This window comes from Dermatophagoides farinae, chromosome 6, assembly GCF_024713945.1.
Source record: "Dermatophagoides farinae isolate YC_2012a chromosome 6, ASM2471394v1, whole genome shotgun sequence".
NCBI lineage: Eukaryota > Metazoa > Arthropoda > Arachnida > Sarcoptiformes > Pyroglyphidae > Dermatophagoides > Dermatophagoides farinae.
Genome location: NC_134682.1, coordinates 1,953,476 through 1,972,401, shown reverse-complemented (window position 1 = coordinate 1,972,401; position 18,926 = coordinate 1,953,476). Strand labels below are relative to the sequence as shown.

At 30.6% G+C, this 18,926-nt stretch overlaps 3 protein-coding genes across 6 annotated transcripts; 2 read left to right on the top strand and 1 right to left on the bottom strand.

The window, feature by feature from the left end:
• Positions 1-403: 403 nt before the first annotated feature.
• Positions 404-18,843, bottom strand: LOC124494094 (stem cell tumor). Of its 4 annotated transcripts, XM_075732389.1 has the most exons (4): positions 18,339-18,843; positions 18,251-18,274; positions 18,030-18,197; positions 404-2,201 (listed from the first exon to the last, which is right to left on the bottom strand). In XM_075732389.1, the coding sequence occupies exons 1-4, from the start codon at positions 18,393-18,395 to the stop codon at positions 771-773; spliced, it is 1,680 nt and encodes a 559-aa protein (XP_075588504.1). In that variant the 5' UTR covers positions 18,396-18,843; the 3' UTR covers positions 404-770. The 4 variants fall into 4 exon arrangements, with proteins under 4 accessions (XP_075588504.1, XP_075588503.1, XP_075588505.1 ...); XM_075732388.1 differs by lacking the exon at positions 18,251-18,274 and having other exon boundaries at positions 18,030-18,211; XM_075732390.1 differs by lacking the exons at positions 18,030-18,197; positions 18,251-18,274; positions 18,339-18,843 and adding an exon at positions 10,046-10,106.
• Positions 9,665-11,675, top strand: LOC124494083 (cholinesterase). Its single transcript, XM_047057235.2, has one exon. It carries the CDS (start codon positions 9,694-9,696, stop codon positions 11,503-11,505), a length of 1,812 nt encoding a protein of 603 aa, XP_046913191.2. The 5' UTR covers positions 9,665-9,693; the 3' UTR covers positions 11,506-11,675.
• Positions 16,516-18,374, top strand: LOC124494089 (tetratricopeptide repeat protein 5). The gene is made up of 2 exons (XM_047057242.2): positions 16,516-16,779; positions 16,841-18,374. The coding sequence occupies exons 1-2, from the start codon at positions 16,651-16,653 to the stop codon at positions 18,011-18,013; spliced, it is 1,302 nt and encodes a 433-aa protein (XP_046913198.2). The 5' UTR covers positions 16,516-16,650; the 3' UTR covers positions 18,014-18,374.
• Positions 18,844-18,926: the final 83 nt, after the last annotated feature.

Below are 18,926 nucleotides of genomic sequence, written 5' to 3'. Positions count from 1 at the left end.
ATCAAAATAATTGCATAGATCATAATCAATAGTTGGATTGAATAGTTATCAATTGTTTCATGATATTTAATTGAACCTTGAAATAGATAGAGTTTTAAAAATAATATATGTATATTGTCACTGGTACAATGATTATTAGTGATAATATATAATCTCAAGACTTTGCAATAATAATATATTATTAAAGATTAATATAAAAATTCACTGGTTTCAATGGGAACAATAATATGGATTTGGATTAGATTTGATCATAATAATAATCTCATGTGACCATTTTTTTTTTTTTTTTTTTTTGATTAATGATAATAAAATACACACAGGTATAAAAGCATCGATATTTGCTATTGATTGGATGTTTCCAATTTCACTTTTTTTTATGATTAGATTTTTGTTATAATCAAAGACACATTGAAAACAAAATGAAAATCTTCCAAGTTTTATTCCTATTATTTGCAGTGCTCGCAATGGCTTTTGGTGAGATGCATCGATTCTGTGGTGATCATGGTGATTGTAAACATGTCGATAAGAATAATCCAGAAGAATGCTGCATCAGTGGTCCATTAAATGGCTATCATGAATGTTTGACTAATCCAAGTCCTGGTCAAAAATGTCCACCATTGCCTGTATTTTGAAAAATTTCTTAAAAAAATGAAAATTATTTAAATTATAATAAAATTTAATTTTACGATAAATTACTTACCATTTTATCAATCACAAATGGACTAGTTTTGAGTGTTGAAAAAAACATACATGTCAGGTGCGAACAGGTGTCAATTCAAAATGTTGAATAATAATGCCAGAACGATACAGGCTGTATAGACGCCCAATGCCATCCACCATAGAAGCTGTTCATGAAGTTTTTGTTCAAAATTCTTCAACACTAGCAAACCGATCGTAAGTCCAGCTAGAGCGCCGGCTAAATGTGCGACATAAGAAATGGATCCTTGCTGTAGATCAGGCGTTGCATAACGATGATAGATGGCAATGCTAACATCAACGGATGCAATTAGAAATACGCCTATCACACGTAATAATCCCATTTCCAAGTGATTATAGTTGAGCAATACATTTGATAAATGTGCAGCAAGTAATGCGTAAACACCACCTGAAGCACCAACCAGAAAGCAATTCGGATCAAACACTGAAGTAGCTAATGATCCAGCCAATACACCGGCCATATATACGACACCGATTCTTACGGATCCATGAACCATTTCTAATGGTAAACCAACCAATAATTGAACGAGTAAATTGAAAATCAAATGTAGCCATCCAGCATGTAGCACCATGTATAGAAAAAATCTCCACACTTCATTCTTTCTATCTGGACGATATATGAATATCGAATCAGCGGGTATTGGACCCGAAGTGGTCACTTCAACTTGATTCACGATAGCATAATAGGCGAAAAAAATAAGCTCAACTAAAGTGATGGTCAAAATGAAAAACGGTGGTGGCATACAAGAATACATATCGGCATAATATTTCCTATCACGTTCATCTTCAAGAAAATGTTTGGCTACCGTGCGTGTCATTTTATTGAATATTCGTCTCATTGATGAATTATTTGATGAATGTGATATTGATGATGATGTCTGTGGTAGTAATGATGGTGGTGGTAATTGCATCGATTGCACGGGATTTTCAACAAAATCTGCATTATTATGATAAGAATAATGATGATGACGTAGATCACTCGGATGGAAATGAATCGAATGACAAAGTGGTGAATGACTTGTAACCGTATTGGTAGTGTTGGGCATAATCTGAAAATCTTGAGATTCAGCAAGACGACTACTTGATGTTGTTGCTGTCATTGTAATTGGTGTTGGACTAATACCTGGTACAGCTGAATAACTTGGTAGGCTAAAATCGCCAAATTGTGATGGATTTAGAGATTTTTCTACATCAAAATTTGAATTTTCCATCATTGGTGATGATACAGAAGGGTGTTGTATTTGTTGTCGTTGTTGTTGTTGTTGTTGTTGCTGCTGCAGCTGCTGCTGCTGTTGTTGTTGTTGTTGTTGTTTAGTCCAATTATTTATCTGTCGATGTCGGCTAATAACATCTTCATGATAGTGATGTGATCGATAAAGATCACCAGAAAAATTATAAAGATAATTATGATAGGCACTAGGCATATTTGAACGAAATGTAGGCAATATACGAAATATTTCATTCAAATTTGGTTTCTGATTTAGCTATAAAAATAACAATAATAATGAAAGAAATGATTAGATTCAAACAGATATATTATATTATAAATATTTAAAATGATATATACAATAATGGAATAAAACATGCAAATGGGTTGACATAATAATGTAAAATGTCCATGGCCAAATAAAACTCGTTGATGACTATAGAAAACTAACTATAACCAGACAATCAACCAGACAATCAACCAACCAACCGACCAAACTATTCAAATGTTATCTTGATTCACCAATCTTAATGAACAACAACAACAACAATGGCCATAATAATCATTATTCATTCATTATTTATTTTTATTTTTTTTTTAATTTGAAAAGAGAAAAAAAAATTTCAACTCTCCAAGTAGATAGGACAAAATGTAAAAGACAATTGATAATTAACACCAAGTGTGAACTGTCAAGTTAAATAATACAATAGAATTGAAATGAAGTGAAACCAGCCAGTCTAGTAGCTTTTTTTGAATTACGATGGATAGATTGAAAGTTTGTGGACGTTTAAAATTAATGGATGATGATGATGATGATGATCGTTTCGATTCAATGATAATGATCATCGAAATAAAAAAAAAACAAAGATAAGATGAATGCAAGTGCGGGAAAACAAAGAATAAACTTCGGGATACAAGATTCAATCTTGTATACCAAAAAAAAGAGAAGTGGCACAATTTGATAAACTTGAATTCAACACTTCATCAATTATTATCATCATTGATTTTTTTTTTTTTTGATCGATTGAAATTCAATTTTAAATTCAATTCTACAATTGTTTTATCGATCAATTTTACAATTACCAATTCTATGAATCTAAATCATTCGAGCAATCCACTATCATCATCGACATATTAGACCAGGATTTTGATGATTGCTCTATTTTTTTTTTGTTTTTTTTTTTTTTGATTTGTTTCAATCCAACCCCCCCCCTACACACAAACGTTCAAGAATGGATAATAATAATAATAATAATGCCTATACTGAAAAACTATTATCTATCCGGTTTTGTTTGTTTGTAAGAGAGATGAAAAACAGAAAAAAAAAATCAATTTTCTATCCACCACCACTATGGATGAATGGATGAACGTTATAAACAGAATGATGATTATAAATGTGTTCGTAATCATAATCATCATTCAGATATGGCAGCGTTTCTCAAACTACTACAAAAAAATTTAAATTTTTCTCGTGGACCAGTATTTTTTGTTTAAGGACCACAGTTTGAGAAGAACTGAGATATACTGAGGTATATATGGTAGTTAAAGTGAATGATTTTTTTTTTGTTTTTAGATCAACCAAAAAAATAGAAAGAAAAAGCAAACGGATCCTGTTCCTGAAGAGCAATTATCGTCATAATAATATTAGATAGATAGTAGTAGTTGTAGATTATGATTATTTCATATATAGCCATATAGTAACGTATGATTGTACACATACAAACAACTAACCTATCAAAAAAAAAAAAAAAATCAACCCAAAAAGAAAGCAAAAGAGGCTAAATGAGGCTAAAATTTGAAAATTCATTACATCATACAATTTAAATCAAATTTTTTCGAAAACAAAAAAAAAAAGAAATTCCAGATTTTTATTCGATTCTCGATAGAGATTAAATGATGTTAAGAAATCGATAATGTCAAATATTTGAAAAATACAACAACAACAACAACAAAAATGACAAATTGTTATCATTTTTAGATTGCAAAAATTTAATTTAATCAAATATTTACATCAAATAAAAACAAACGATGATGATGACACATTGAAAAAAATGGGGAAAAAAGTCTATGTAAGCCACGCATTTTACGGACACTTTTCCATCCCCTGCCTTACTGTTGCTGTACAAAATTTGCCATTTTTTCCCGCTAGGATTTTTTTCAATGCAGAGAAAAAAACTTGGAGACAAAAATATTTTTCTTCCTTTTTCCCCCTATAGAAAACATTGTTACATACATTTTGTCAGATAATCATCATCATCATCATTCATTAGTTATCATCAAAATATTTGATGGGTCATTGTGATGATATGTTCATACACACACACACAAACACACCTATCACATATCCTCATAATCATTTGATGACGACAACCGAATCAAACCCAAACCTACAGCATTTTTTTTTTCTAGATATGAAATTCAGGATGTAATATTTGTAACCTATGATACACTATTATTCACTGTAACACTAGAAAAAAAATAAATTCAAAATGTGGAGGTGGTTGGCATTGGCCATGGCCATGATGATGATGAGATATAAATCCTGAAATAAGTAGGTAGATAAATTTCTCATCTACGGGACAATGACTGTTGTATACAACAACAACAACAACAACGTTAGTCAGGTAAAAAATAATTTTTTTTTCTAAAATGAGAATTGAGAAAATGACTAGATCATCATCATCATCATTTTTTTGTTAGTTGACCCTGGTGTGTGTGTGTGTGTGCATACCTGTGACATGGGAAAATTAATTGTCCATATGTCAGGTATGTAGTACACACATACATAAACAGACAGGTAATATTCACACATGCAAAAATAAAAATTGCAATGATCATCACGACATATGGTGTCATAATTCAAAAAATTCATTTGTATCAAAAAAAAAATTGGACAATCATCATGATTGATAAGAATAACTGGACAATAACCAAAACGATCTGGTTCATTCAATCACTGAACACTGTTTCACCTGTTGAATGTGTTATTGTGATGACAAATAAAATGTCGGCTGAATGAATGAATATGTTGATAGAGTGGGTGTTTTTTTTTTTGATGGAAATGTCATCAAACTTTAACGATGATCAACAATTGATGATGAATAGCGATGAAATTAACTACGTGGGTGTCTTTTTTGAGTAATAAATTTTTTTTTTAAATTTTGATTGCTGAAAAACCGGAAAAACAGTCACATTGGGCAAACAAACAAACAAACAAAAAAAAATATGATTGGAACATTTTTAACAAGAGAAAAAAGGGCGTTAGCTTTAACTATTCTGACTATGTGACAATCAGTAATGAATCAAAAAAAAAACAAACCGGAACAAACGAACGGAAATGTCATTTGTCCCCGTTTTGCAATGGAAAAAAAACAACTTTTCAAAATCACCGGATATTCATCATTTACCTATTGAATGTTGTCGATGATGATGATGATGATAACGATAGGCTTGGCTGAATTGATTTTTAAAAATAATGGTATAGAAAAAAATTCAAATTCAAAATTGAAAAATTGTTTATTATTTTTCAAACACAAACACACAGATGGTTGTGGTATTCACTGAACAGATGATCAAAACTGAATGGCATGGACCATCATAATGTCTCTAACATTTCATTCGACTACAAAAAAAAAATTTTCAGCTAAAATAGCGATAAAAGAGAGAGAGAGAGAAAGAAATTTGCCTTGTCTGTGTATTGCATATTGTTTGTGTGCTTGTAACTCTCATAGTCTTTTTCGCTGTATGCTGAATCCTGATGAATAGCATTAAAAAAACGAACCATTCAAAAGGTATTCTGCCACCGTTTTTTTTCATTCATTCATTCATTTACGTTAGCCAATATTTGGTTTGTTGGTAACGAATAAGCCCCACCCCCACTGGTAATATCATTGATTGATGAATAGTACCGCCCCTATTAATCATTCAATGATGATAATGATGAGGATGTTTGTGTATCGAACAAATTTATATCAAAAAAAAAAATTGTTCAAGATAAATCAATCACTATCACCGATTTACAATTCGACAACAACAGATTTGAAAATAATTAGAATTATCAAAAAAAATACGAAACAAAAAAATTCGAATTTCAAAAATCAAATGATAGTGATGGCTAATTGAAAAAAAATTAATGACAAAAAAACCAAATTTCTACAAAAATGTCATTTCAGACGACACGGGCCAATTGATCATCAATAATAACAAACAACAAACAAACATACCAAAACGACATTCATTCTACTGCAAACACACACACACACACAAACATAGACCATCTGGTCAATATGGCTGGAAAGCTTTTGTCACAAAACATGAACATCCGTAGTGGTCACGGTTTACTGAATAATGTTGTGAAGCTTGTTGCATGTCACCAATTATCATCATCATTCACATTTGGCCATACACACTATGACATTTAATATAAATTTCATTTTCTTTCCAAGAAATAAAAATTATATTTACCACTATGTATGTGTTTGCTTGTTGATTTTTGATTTACTTCGGTTCTTCGGGTGTATCATTATTATTATTATTGCAAGCACAAGCATCACCAATGATGTCGGCAATCTACATAGAGACCGTCTATCGTACCTGTCAATTGTCACTTGTGTGTATTGGATTTGGGGTGACACATAGAAACACAACAACAAAGGAAGTTTGCTTTATTTCAATGACGCGTGGACAAACATAGTGACAAAATATTCGAATGAACTTTCGCCCAAAACATACAAACAAAAATCAAACAAAACACAAATGGCACACTTCAATCAAACAGCTGCTGCTGTTGGCTGGCTAGAAAATACATCGAAAACCAGAATTTACCCAACAAATATTGAAAAAAAGAGGTTTTTTTATTTTTTCACAAAAAAAGGTCGTCGTGTGTCACCATCGTTATAAATTTGGCAGTGGAATCAAACCAGACCAGAAACCATAGAAAATCGGATAAAGCCGTTCAACCAACCAACAACAGCATAAAAACACATTGAGGCCTCGAGACACTGAAATCTGATCATCCAGGTTTGGCTGATCATTGTAGACAACAGGTCTGTTGAATAAGCACGTGCTGATTGAACGACAAAAAAAAAGAAATTCAATTGAAAATTGTATTATCATTCATACAACAACAACAACAATAAAAAAAAGAGAAACGCTGGCTCGTGGCACGACGACCCTTCGATCAGGCCTTTCAGGTCAACACCATCATCATCCACACATCTGCTCACAATCTAAATCCAAAAAAAAGGAAAATTGAACCAAACGGTTCAAACTTAGCCAACTTGTTGCTTATTATTGTCACCATCAATAACAAAAAAAAAACATGAACCATGGGTAAATTTTTTTTTCAATTTTCCCCTGAAGAAAAAAAATTCAAAATGGGATGATTGACTGCACACACACCAAATGACATTCAACAGACTCCAAAATGAGCTTTTTATTAATAGATTAGGCTACTGTATTCGGGTGTTTGTGTGTGTGTGTGACTTGGCTTGAATAGCCTGGCCTGATTGTCGTTGCGTGTCTCAGTAGTACCCGAAACCATCATCATTATCAATAATAGCAACAACAATATCTGATGAAAAAAAAATCTAAATTTCCAAAAAGACCTGCTGCTGATTGCCTGCCTGTAAATTATTATTATCATAAATAATCTATATAGAAACGACAATTTTCAATTTTACAACGACATATGGTGTGTGCGTGTATGTTCAAATGATGATTATTTTGGTGCAAATATAAGCACGAGTCTAGCGGATGTGTGTGTGTGTGTGTTTGTGTGTAAGTGTGGCACGTGTCAACGTTTCAATTCAAGTATGAAACATTGACAATTCTTAATGTCATTGAATAACATGAAGAGAAGGATATGAAAATGAGAGAGAATGAAAAAAGATCGTTAAGATTGACAAAATGTCATGGCATTTTTTCTTATTCTCCAAAAAAAAACTCATCATTTTCATCCTGACATTCTAATGAAGATGAAATTTTTTTTTGTTTTACTTACAAAATAATCCTCATTTCTTATGGTTGACTGATCTAAATTTAGACAAACATTTCATTTTCGGATTCTAGACAATTTGAAATTTAAAATTTTTTTTCCAGAAAAATAATTAAACTGATTACTGCATGCGTATGTCTACTGTGATATCCAATAATGATTGTGAAAGAACAGTGTTTCCGGAGTCAAAGCAAAAAAAAAAATAAGAACATACGAAACACGTGTGCGTCTCGTGTATGATAATGATGATGATGATGAAAAATGCAAATGTGATCATAGGGTGTCATCAACAGATTGATGATGAGATAACCAACTACAGCAGCTACAACAACAAAAAAAAGTTAATAACCTGAACTTATTTACGAAAGAGAGAAAAAACGTTTACATTTCGTTTCGGTTCATGAACATGTCAATTAATTAAGAAACGAGAAAAAAAAATAACAAAATAAAATGAACAAAACTTGCTACTGAAATTGTAATTCAACAACAAGAACAACAACAACAACAAATATGAAAACGAACAAACAATACAAGAAAAATTCTCATTTCATCTAATGAACAAATATTTTTTAAGAATAGAAAACTTGAATGAATCTCTAAATTTTCAAGGGCAATAATTTTCTTTGAAAATTTCACTGTTGTTGTTGTTGTTATATTTGCTGTTTAAAATTGCAATTCACAATTGAATCACATAGACACACACACACACACACACACATTTATTTTCAATTGAAAATTTTCAAAAAAAAAATGACACTTGAAAAATGTTTCAACAACAATAAAGAAAAAAAAATTCGAACCACACACCGTCCTGGCCAAGCCTTGTTGTGCGAGTGGGTTACACATTGGATAGATGAATGAATTGATAGCGGGATAGGTCTTATTTCAAATAAATAATCTATATTATTTGTTTAGGATCGACCTGTCAATAAATGAGAAAAAAAAACGAAATTTTCAACCATAACAATTGAATTGTTACGATACGATTGATTGGTTTGTGAAGTTGATGGTGGTAGTGGTGGCAAAAAAAAAATTCACTGTTCATATCGATCGATCGATCGATCGGTAATTTTTTTTTTTAACCAAGACAAAAATTCTTTCAAATTCAATTCAATTCATTAGGTCATATATTGTGTGTGTGTGTGTGCGTATGTGTATGTCGGCAATTGCCTTAACCTTTGATGATGAGTTTGAAAAAATAAGAAAAATATTTTCTACAACAAAATAGTTTCAGTTCAATTTTTTTTAAAGGTTTGATAAAGGTAAATAATATATAAAAAAAATCAAACAAAAACGAACCAACGAAAAAAAAAGAAAAAAAATCCACATACACAATTATTTTGTATCAAAATGGACAATTAGTGGAAATTGTCAACTTTGATCAAGAGACAACGGAATTCACGCGAATCAGTGATAATTTGGATATTTATAATGGCATGTTTAAATACCAAAACAAAAGATGTATTTAGTTTTGGAATCGATGAAATAATGATTTCATAGATACATGTTTTGACAGCATAACAATGTTGTGGCACATTATTATGCTGAATAATTTGTTTAGAATCTAAGCATCAATCACTACAACAAATTTATTTGCTGATGATTCTATCAAATGATTTATTTCAATTAAAAAAAATATAATGACGTCTTTTTTACAATTAATAAAAAAAAATCATAGTTTCAGTCGTATAGAGATTTGATAAATCAATTATAAAAGACCAGGTAATCGAATGGAAATTATACAAAAGTAAGATTTGTCATTCGAATGTGAAAAATGTTCAACAATCGATCAATGATTTCAATCATTCATTTAATTTCGATATTAATGATCACGTTAATGTGCTCATTTTTATCATCACAAGCACAATTAATATACGATGAAAGTGAAAATATTTCGACAAACAATAGGCATCGATCAGAATCAGAATTACCGATTGTAACATTAAAAAATGGGGCACGTGTTCTTGGTACTTATGAAAACAGTCCAGAAAAAAAACCAACGTATTTTTTCAAAACAATTCGCTATGGTGAAGTACCAGTAAGATTCGGCCTGCCACAGATGGCAAAACCATGGAATGATATCTATGATGCTACACATTATCGCAATGGATGTCCACAAAGTTTACCTTTTATTTCGTACAACGAAGATTGTCTCTACCTTAATGTTTGGCAACCAGTGAATTCAAGCCATCATCTTAAGCCTGTCATTGTCTACTTTTATGGAGGCGGATTTGAATTTGGTGATATCAATTATTTTTACACACAACTAATCGATGGAAGTAATTTCATAGATTTTGGTGATTTGGTTTTTGTCAGCGTGCAGTATCGTTTGGGAGCATTTGGTTTTCTGTATACGGGTACTGAACGAGCACCCGGTAATCAAGGTGTACATGACATGTTATTATCTCTTCGATGGGTGAAAGAAAACATCGAAAGATTCGGTGGTGATCCAAACAATGTCATTGTGTATGGTGAATCATCAGGATCAATCGCCATATCGGCCATGATAATATCACCATTAGCCAATGGATTATTTCAACGGGCTATTATGAGTTCCGGCGCTATCAACGAATTTTATGCTTATTCACCCGAAAATTTGCTGAATTATTCAAAAGAAGTTGCCAAGAAATGTGAATGTCCAGTCGATAATTTGAATCATATGGTGGATTGTATGCAAAATAAGTCAGCCAGTGAATTGGCCAACTTACGATTTTCAGCAAATATTCCAGCCATCATGAAAGCACAAATGTTCCCAATGATGTATGGTGATAAAGAAGGATTATTACCCGAACGACCAAGCACAATGCTAAAAAAAGGCATTTATAATTCAGTTGATCTGATCAGTGGATTTAATTATGGAGAATATGGAACCATAGGCCTTTTGATCAATCCGGAATTAATAAATGGTTTCAAGAATTATAATATTAAAGATGTCAAACGATTGATCAACAATAGTATAGATTCCATAAAAGGTATATCTAAATATGAAGATTTGAAACAAAAAATATTAGATTTCTATACAAAAGATATGAATGAAAATTCAAGTACAGCTGAAGTTCGTCGTACAATTATCAATCTGTTATCTGATGGTAGTATAATATGTCCAACATATTTGTTCACACAGAAATATGCCCGTGCTTTGGCTAGAAATTCTTCAAATCGTAATCAAGTATTTTCATATCGTTTTGATCATCATTCATTTTATATGAATCTTTTAGCATGTCTAAGTTGGATGGGTCCTTGTCATGGAATGGAACTTCCTATAATGTTAGGTTTGGCCGTCCATCCTCGATATTTGTCATTATTTTTCACCAATGAAGATAAGAGACTAAGCGAAAAAACAATAAGAACAATTACTCATTTTGCAAAAAATGGTGAACCCGGTCAATATATGGATGGAAAGGAATGGCCCAAATTCATGTCAATTGATTCGGAAACCGGAAAAAATACCAACAAAATTGGTAAAAGTATAGTATGGAAACAAATGGTTATCAATAGTGAACATCATCTTATCATTACCAATGAATATGTAGATCATTGTCGATTCTGGGAGCCAATTTTATTTGCCGATGATCCCATCAATTGATATCTTATCATTTAACAGAGCTAAACAACTGAATACAATATAATTTTTGAATCAAATAATTTAACCTTGTACCTGGCTCATACAGCATTATAAACAACAACTATAGTTATTTCTAATTTATTAGATCATCATCATGCTATTCCAAATAAAAGCCGACAGCATTTTCTTTTTGTGACAAAATTTTACGAATGTTTACAAATTCTTTTTTCTCGTTTATTATTGTCATTATACAATTTTGAAAAACCAAGAAAAAAATCAATAGAAATGGCAATCAAACAATATATAGCGGACAAATAAGTGATGGTCATTATATTATTGCCCTCAGGTGGCCAATATATATCTATGGTTTATTGATGATCATTCTGAGGTGATTATACAATCAATTTTGTCCCATGAGAAACAAATATTTTATTTTCTCAAGAAAAAAAATCGTCATACAAATGTAACAATGACATAATGTATTTTTGTATCATTTTAAAAAATAATATTGTCAATTGATCAAGGACATGACAATATTTTATCATGAATATTCTATTGAAAGAGACAAAGGATTATAATCTATGATGAGAATATAAAGACAACAACAAAAAAAAATCATGCGGCTTTTTGAATATTGAAACATGAACAACAAAAAAGCCGAAAAATGGTTGATCAGATAAGACAATGAAAAAACATATTGAAATAGGTACCTTCACATACAATCATTTCATGTGTGTGTTGTTTTTCATGTTGAAATCTCAATTATTATATTGGATTTGTCTCAATCAATTTGTGTGTGTGTGTGTGTGTATCAAATAAACAACAAACATATATTGTATTTAGATTGAGACAAACCCAATTCATTTGATCATCAATTCATCGATCGATTGGATCAATGATCACGATATATTATTATAATAAACATAAACAACAATATATACAACAACAGTGGCGGCTAGTTTTATTTCTTTCAACTACTAACGAAATAGAATTATATCATCATTATTATTTATATCGATAATTTCTTGAAAAGAAAATATGAACATTCATAGACATCAACAACATTATTATTATTATCATTATTATCTATATATTCTATCATCAACCTATCAACACTCAATTCATCCTTGTTATCGATGTTCATATAACAACAGATGTGTTTGTGTGTGTGTGTGTGTGCATGCCAATTTTATCATCATCGGTACAATAATCTTCAATCATTGGCTACAATTACCTATGGTAAGAAGAAAAAACAGGCATGGCCATTTTTGAATTATGGTCATTATTATCATGAAAATAGTTGGAACATTATCGATACGATCGATTGGACCTGAAAATCATTATAATAATGAAAAAAAAAATTCTTTACCAATTTGCAAACATCAAAAAAAAAAATAAAATAAAAAATAAAAATAAAGTTTGATCAATGAAAATTAAAAGGCGCAAACAAATGTTTACATACACATATATTTGAACTCTAAACAAAACAAAAAGACCGACCAAAAGTTGAAATAAAAAAAACGGTCAAGAGGCCAGTTAATTGAACTTTTTTTTCTCTATTTCTCTCTTTTACTCGATACACAATTCTTGAACAAAATAGGAACGAAAATAAAAACACCAGTTGTTGCTCTGTTGGTTGATTGGTTAGGTCCAAAAAAAAAAATGTTTCCAGACACTCAAACACACACACACACACACACGAATGGCCAGACTTCTGGTCATTTGAAACATACAGATGTATACCACACACGATCATCATCATCATCATTGAAAAACCATCATCATCACCATCATTACCGATCAAATCAACCATCCAACCAACCGAACATCAAGGGCTATAGACATGTACATATGGGCCATGTGTTCACATAAACAACAAATGGACAAAAAAAAACCAAAACCAGAAAAAAAAGATTGTTTATAGCCAAATGTATCAAACAAATGAATCGATTAGTTTAGATATTTTTTTCTGGTTTATTTGATGATCCAATTCATCTTCGATCAGATGGTTCTGTACTACTGCATCTGCAAATGAAGTGACCAAATGAAAACTTCAGAAAAAAAAGAAAACCAAAACACGATCTATGGTGATGATTTTTTTCGGTTAAGTTAATTGTGGTGGTGGGGGAGGAAAAAATTCCAATTGCAATTACAAGATTGAAATCATTTTGAATGCTGTAATACATGACAGCCTCAATATATGTTTGTGTGTGTGTGTGTAGTAAAGAAATGAATGAATTTGTAACTAAGGCAACAACAACAACGAAAAAAAAACAAGGTGCAGTTTTTTTCTGGACAAAAAAAAAAGAATAAAAATCAGATCAGATATAGCGAATAAAATTAAGTTCTCCCTCATTCTTTTGGCGGATCTTTTTTCTTTTTCTTCTTGGTCGTTTTTATGATCATCACCTTGATGATGATTATCGGCCAAATACGAATTGATCGAAATGATTCTAAACACTTAGATAGGCTAGATACTACTACTACTACTACTACTATTATTATACAAAGATAATGGTTTTGTAGTTCCTTGTTGTTTGATTCATTCGTATTTTGTGTGTATGTGTGTGTCTTGAATTATTTCTGTTTTTTTTGGCAAATTATCGCTCACAACGAGAAGATTATATGGAAATCAACAACCTGAAGACAAATGTTGTTGTTTAATGTGAATGTAAAAAAGAATGTGATGATTGATCAGAAATCAAATCAAAATAATCGAGATACATGATGTATGGTATTAGCAAATAACATGTAACATACATACAAGACACGCCTTATCGATTTTGATTCGATTCTTTTCTGATTGTTCGATCAGACATTCAATAATTTTGTTCGATAATTTCCTTTTTTTCTTTTTCTCTTGTTTGTCGGCATACAAACAAACAAACAAACAACCAGATGCTTATTGTTCAAAATATATATAATGAACAAATAAGGAAAAAATTGGTTCAAGCAAAACAATAAAGACTGAGAAAAAAAATGATTTTAATGATAATGTCAAAAAAAAGATAAACCACACAAGTCGACAAAACCATTCTGTTGAAAAGGGTTAACACACTATAGATATACTGAACACCTTGGATCATATTGCAAAATAAAATAAAGGAAAACTTGGAGTATCGATCACAAAAACATACACTCGTTTGTTTGGAAAAATAAATAAAGAAATCCATAAAACAAAACAAAAAAAAAATACAAGTCAGGTGAAATTAATTTTTTTAAAAACTTTTTTGCTTAAGCAAAAGGAAAAAATCACATGCAGTTTGATTGAGTTTTGACAGGTAAGGTCATATCATCATCATCATCATCATTATTATTATCATCATACAACCATCAAAGATATGACTAACTAAATAAACTTTAGCCAATCAACCTGAAAACAAAAATCGAATAATAAGAGAAAAAGAATAACTAGGGGCCATTTTTTGTGCGGCATTTGTTTTTTTTTTCTAAAAATTCATTTATTTCTCCATAGAAAACAAAAAAGGGTTGTTCTGATTATTTATATTGTTTTCATTGAAAAAAAATTCTGTGTGGTCCAACAACAACAACAACAACAGACAACCAATGAACATAGAATGAATATATCAACAGGTAGTTAGTAAAGAAAAAAAAAGAAAATTTTTCAACAACAAAAACAATGAACCCTTTTTAGTATCAGTCATTGATGATGACTATATATAGTTTTGTTGAGCTACAAAAAAAATGATTATGCTTATGTTTTGTTTGTTTGAAATGGATCTATTCATTCATAATATAAATTAGCTATAGCTAGTTATATTTATGGTTAACTAGTGTAGCCAATTTAACCCTAAAATTTTCTCTTATTCATTTGACACGATAATTCACAATTCAAAATCATTCGAAACTGGATGTGTATGCCATTCATGCATATTCACACACACACACACACACACACACACAGCGGGTAGTCTGAACAATAAACTGAATATTGAAAATATTTCAATGGTAAGCTATTTATATTGAAAAAAATATGGATGATGATAAATTTTGAAATTAGAAATATGAAAAAAAATTCATATAAATTTCAATCACCATCATCATAGGATAAACACGTGCCAACAGCAACATTTATTATCCTACTTATATGGATGGATGAATAAAATATCGAGAAAAAAAAGTGGCTTATGGTCTCTCATTCGAAAACATTTATCATTAATCATTTCTGGATGGAATTATGATTAGTTGTTTGTTTGTCAGTCAGAAATCTTGAAAATAACAAAACAACAACATTGATATATTATTCGTGATGTGATCAACGATTAAAATTAGAAAAATTCGGCTTCCCATTGATAATAATGATGATGATCTCATTTTATTCTTAGACAACAAAATGATCAATTTAGCCAATTCATTATTATTTAGCTACAACAAAAACTACTCAAAAATAGCATTTGGTTCTAAATGAAACACCAATTCACCATATTTGTAATAATGATTACAAACTATACAAATATGGTCATATCATACACACACACAGACAGATAGAACCATTACATGTCATGTTCATGTCAAACAAGAAAAAAAAGTCATATATCACACATCTACACACACACACACAAAAAAACCGTACAAAAGTCATCATCAATGATGATTATGGTCGCACAGGAAACCAACAATTCATGATGCAGGCAAATGAAAATCATCCAAATACATGAATGAATAAAAAGCCATTTTTGGCATTCTTGGTCGGCAAAATAATAAGCTAGGTCTAATAAAACAACAAACAATGAATTTCTCTGTTTGTTTGTTTGTTTGTTTCAAAGTTCATCGCTGTTTTTATGCGTAATAATTAAAAAAATTATGCAGCTTCTGGCGTGTAATAATTTTCGATTATATTATATTATGTAAATATTAATTCGAAAAAATAAGCAACTAAAATATGTTACATTATGATCAATTGCCAGGATCTTTAAATAATGATGATATGGGTTCAAAGACCGAATTCAAATTCTTTAATCGATATAGAATTATGAATTTTTCAAAATAAAACACATAGCACCATCTAGTGAGAAGATGATTGGCACTTAAACGTGAGCTCACAATTCTAGATGTGAAACAAATGGCCAATGAAAAAATGACCCATCCTGAATAATTGAATTTTTTTCCATGTCAAAATTAAAACGAAAAGAATAATACATTAAAATGTCAACTGACCTCGAAATAATACGTCAAAAAATTACCGATCTATATCGGTATCGTGATGAATATTTTCTAAAAATTAACGAAAATGAATGGCCACAAAAACAGGCAGCTATTGAAATAAAAATCAAGGTATGTTTTTTTCTGAATCATTTTGGACAATTAATACATTGATTTCTACAATTATACACAGGTAATTTGTGATGAACTTGAAAATCATTCGGATGGTGTGGACAAAGCAGAATATTATTTCCTAAAAGGATGGCTATTAAACATACGTGATCAATATGATTCGAACGTATTTGAAACATTGACAAAATCGATAAAATTTCGTCCAGATAATCAACAAGCATGGCTTGAATTAGGTGAATGTTATTTTAAAAAAGGTCAACTAAATCTAGCACAAAATTGTTTTGAAAAAGTTGTACAAATGAATCCGATGGAAAAACGAGCCTTACGCAATCTATCGATTATGTTACGATCAAATCGATGTGATTCAATGGAAGAAAAACATCAAAATATTGTCAAAAGTATTGAATTGGCTAAAAAAGCTCTTGAATATGATGTGGATGATTATCATTCATGGGCAATTTTAGGCAATGCTTATCTAACATTATTTTTCATGTCATCTATTGGATCAAGAACGGATTTATTGGTCCGCTGTAAATCAGCCTATCAAAAAGCAATAAATGATCCGATTGTACGCACAAAATCGGATGTTCTATTCAACTATAGTACAGTATTACAATATGATGAAGAATTTGAACAAGCCATCAAATGTTTACATGATGCATATCGATATGATCCAGAATGGCTAGAACTTTCGAATAAAAAACAACAACTACTTAATCTATTTGCCGATATTTGTCAGGGCAATAAATTGGACAGGACTGTGATTAAAGCGAAAAAATTGGCCAGTATTAAAGAACAACTACAATCGGAAGAATCAAGATTGAAATGTCAATTTCAAAATGAAAAAAAATTTTTCAATGGTCAAACAAAATTAATTGACGAATTATGTGAAGGACCAAATGATTGTCTACTAGTCTGTCGAATTGTATCGTATATTGCAGATCCGCATAATTTATTTTTCTCTTCCATTTACATTACGATTGATTCCCGGGGCCATACAATAACATTGTTTGTTTATGATCTGGTCAAAAACAAAGGCCCAAGACCGGGTGATTCATTGCTAATACTCAAACCATATCTCAGGGATTATAGAATAAAATTCAATGGACAAGAATTTCAATTCAAAGCCCTTAGGATCGTTGATCCATTACAAGAAATGTTGGTCAACAATATGCCAATCACAAAAGATTGTGTAGCCATACCGACGATTAATGTAACACTTAAAAGTGATTAAAACACGCATCACTTACCACTTCGATAAATTCTTCAATGGTAATGAAACTGGTTCCATATTCAAGAACTTTGGATTTAAGTGCAGCACGTTTACGAGCCACACGAGGATCTTGACGAAAATCTTTGGAATCAATTGCAATGAGAAAATCTTCTGTAGATATTCGTCCGGCTCCTTCCGGATCGAACTGTGTAAAAAAAACTGTCAAAATTATGCAACAAATTGACGAACAAAATTTACCTTTTCAAATAATCTTATCCATTTCTGTCATAATAATGAGAAAATTAAAATTAACCTAGAACATATATATGAATAAAGAAAAACTCACCGCATTTTTCTTGGTGAAAATTTTTTCTTTTGACAATTTTTTCTTTCTGACAAACATTGTTTGTATGAACAACAGAATTCGCTAATGAACAAAGTAAAAAAAATAAATAAATAAAGAATTTCACATGACAAAACACATGATGTGAATTTTTTTCTGGATCAATAATCGCAAATGTTATTGTTCTATAGTGATGTAGAATAAGTTCGACGTTCGAACAATATTTTTTTTCAAGTATGCGTGAGAGAGAGAAAAAAAAAGTGTTGGAACAATTTCCTTCCGTCATCTATGACGTATACCACTTCTCCAGAATTGTTTTTTTTCCTTGTATACAAATTTTCTGGAACCCAAATAAAATTAACTGTTTATATTCACATGCATTATTTTCAATTTTCGATTCATTATAGCAAAAAAAAATTCAGCTATTGAAATTAAAATTGTTATTATTATTGATTATTGATAAAACCGATGAATAATTCAATCATTCAAAATGGGAAAAAAAATGAAATGAAATGAGATTAGTATAGTTTTTATAAATATTAAAAAAAATTAATGTTTAACGCTACATCTAGTGGATGAAATCTTAACTTT

Bases quoted from the DNA above. Each gene is read 5' to 3' on its own strand.
- LOC124494083 (XM_047057235.2), top strand. From the start codon at position 9,694: ATGTTCAACAATCGATCAATGATTTCAATCATTCATTTAATTTCGATA.
- LOC124494089 (XM_047057242.2), top strand. From the start codon at position 16,651: ATGTCAACTGACCTCGAAATAATACGTCAAAAAATTACCGATCTATAT. The intron at 16,780-16,840 runs GTATGTTTTTTT...AATTATACACAG, and splicing joins CTATTGAAATAAAAATCAAG to GTAATTTGTGATGAACTTGA.
- LOC124494094 (XM_075732388.1), bottom strand. From the start codon at position 18,621: ATGACGGAAGGAAATTGTTCCAACACTTTTTTTTTCTCTCTCTCACGC. The intron at 18,212-18,338 runs GTGAGTTTTTCT...TAATTTTGACAG, and splicing joins TTTTCACCAAGAAAAATGCG to TTTTTTTTACACAGTTCGAT. The intron at 2,202-18,029 runs GTAAGTGATGCG...TTATTTTTATAG, and splicing joins TTGAAGAATTTATCGAAGTG to CTAAATCAGAAACCAAATTT.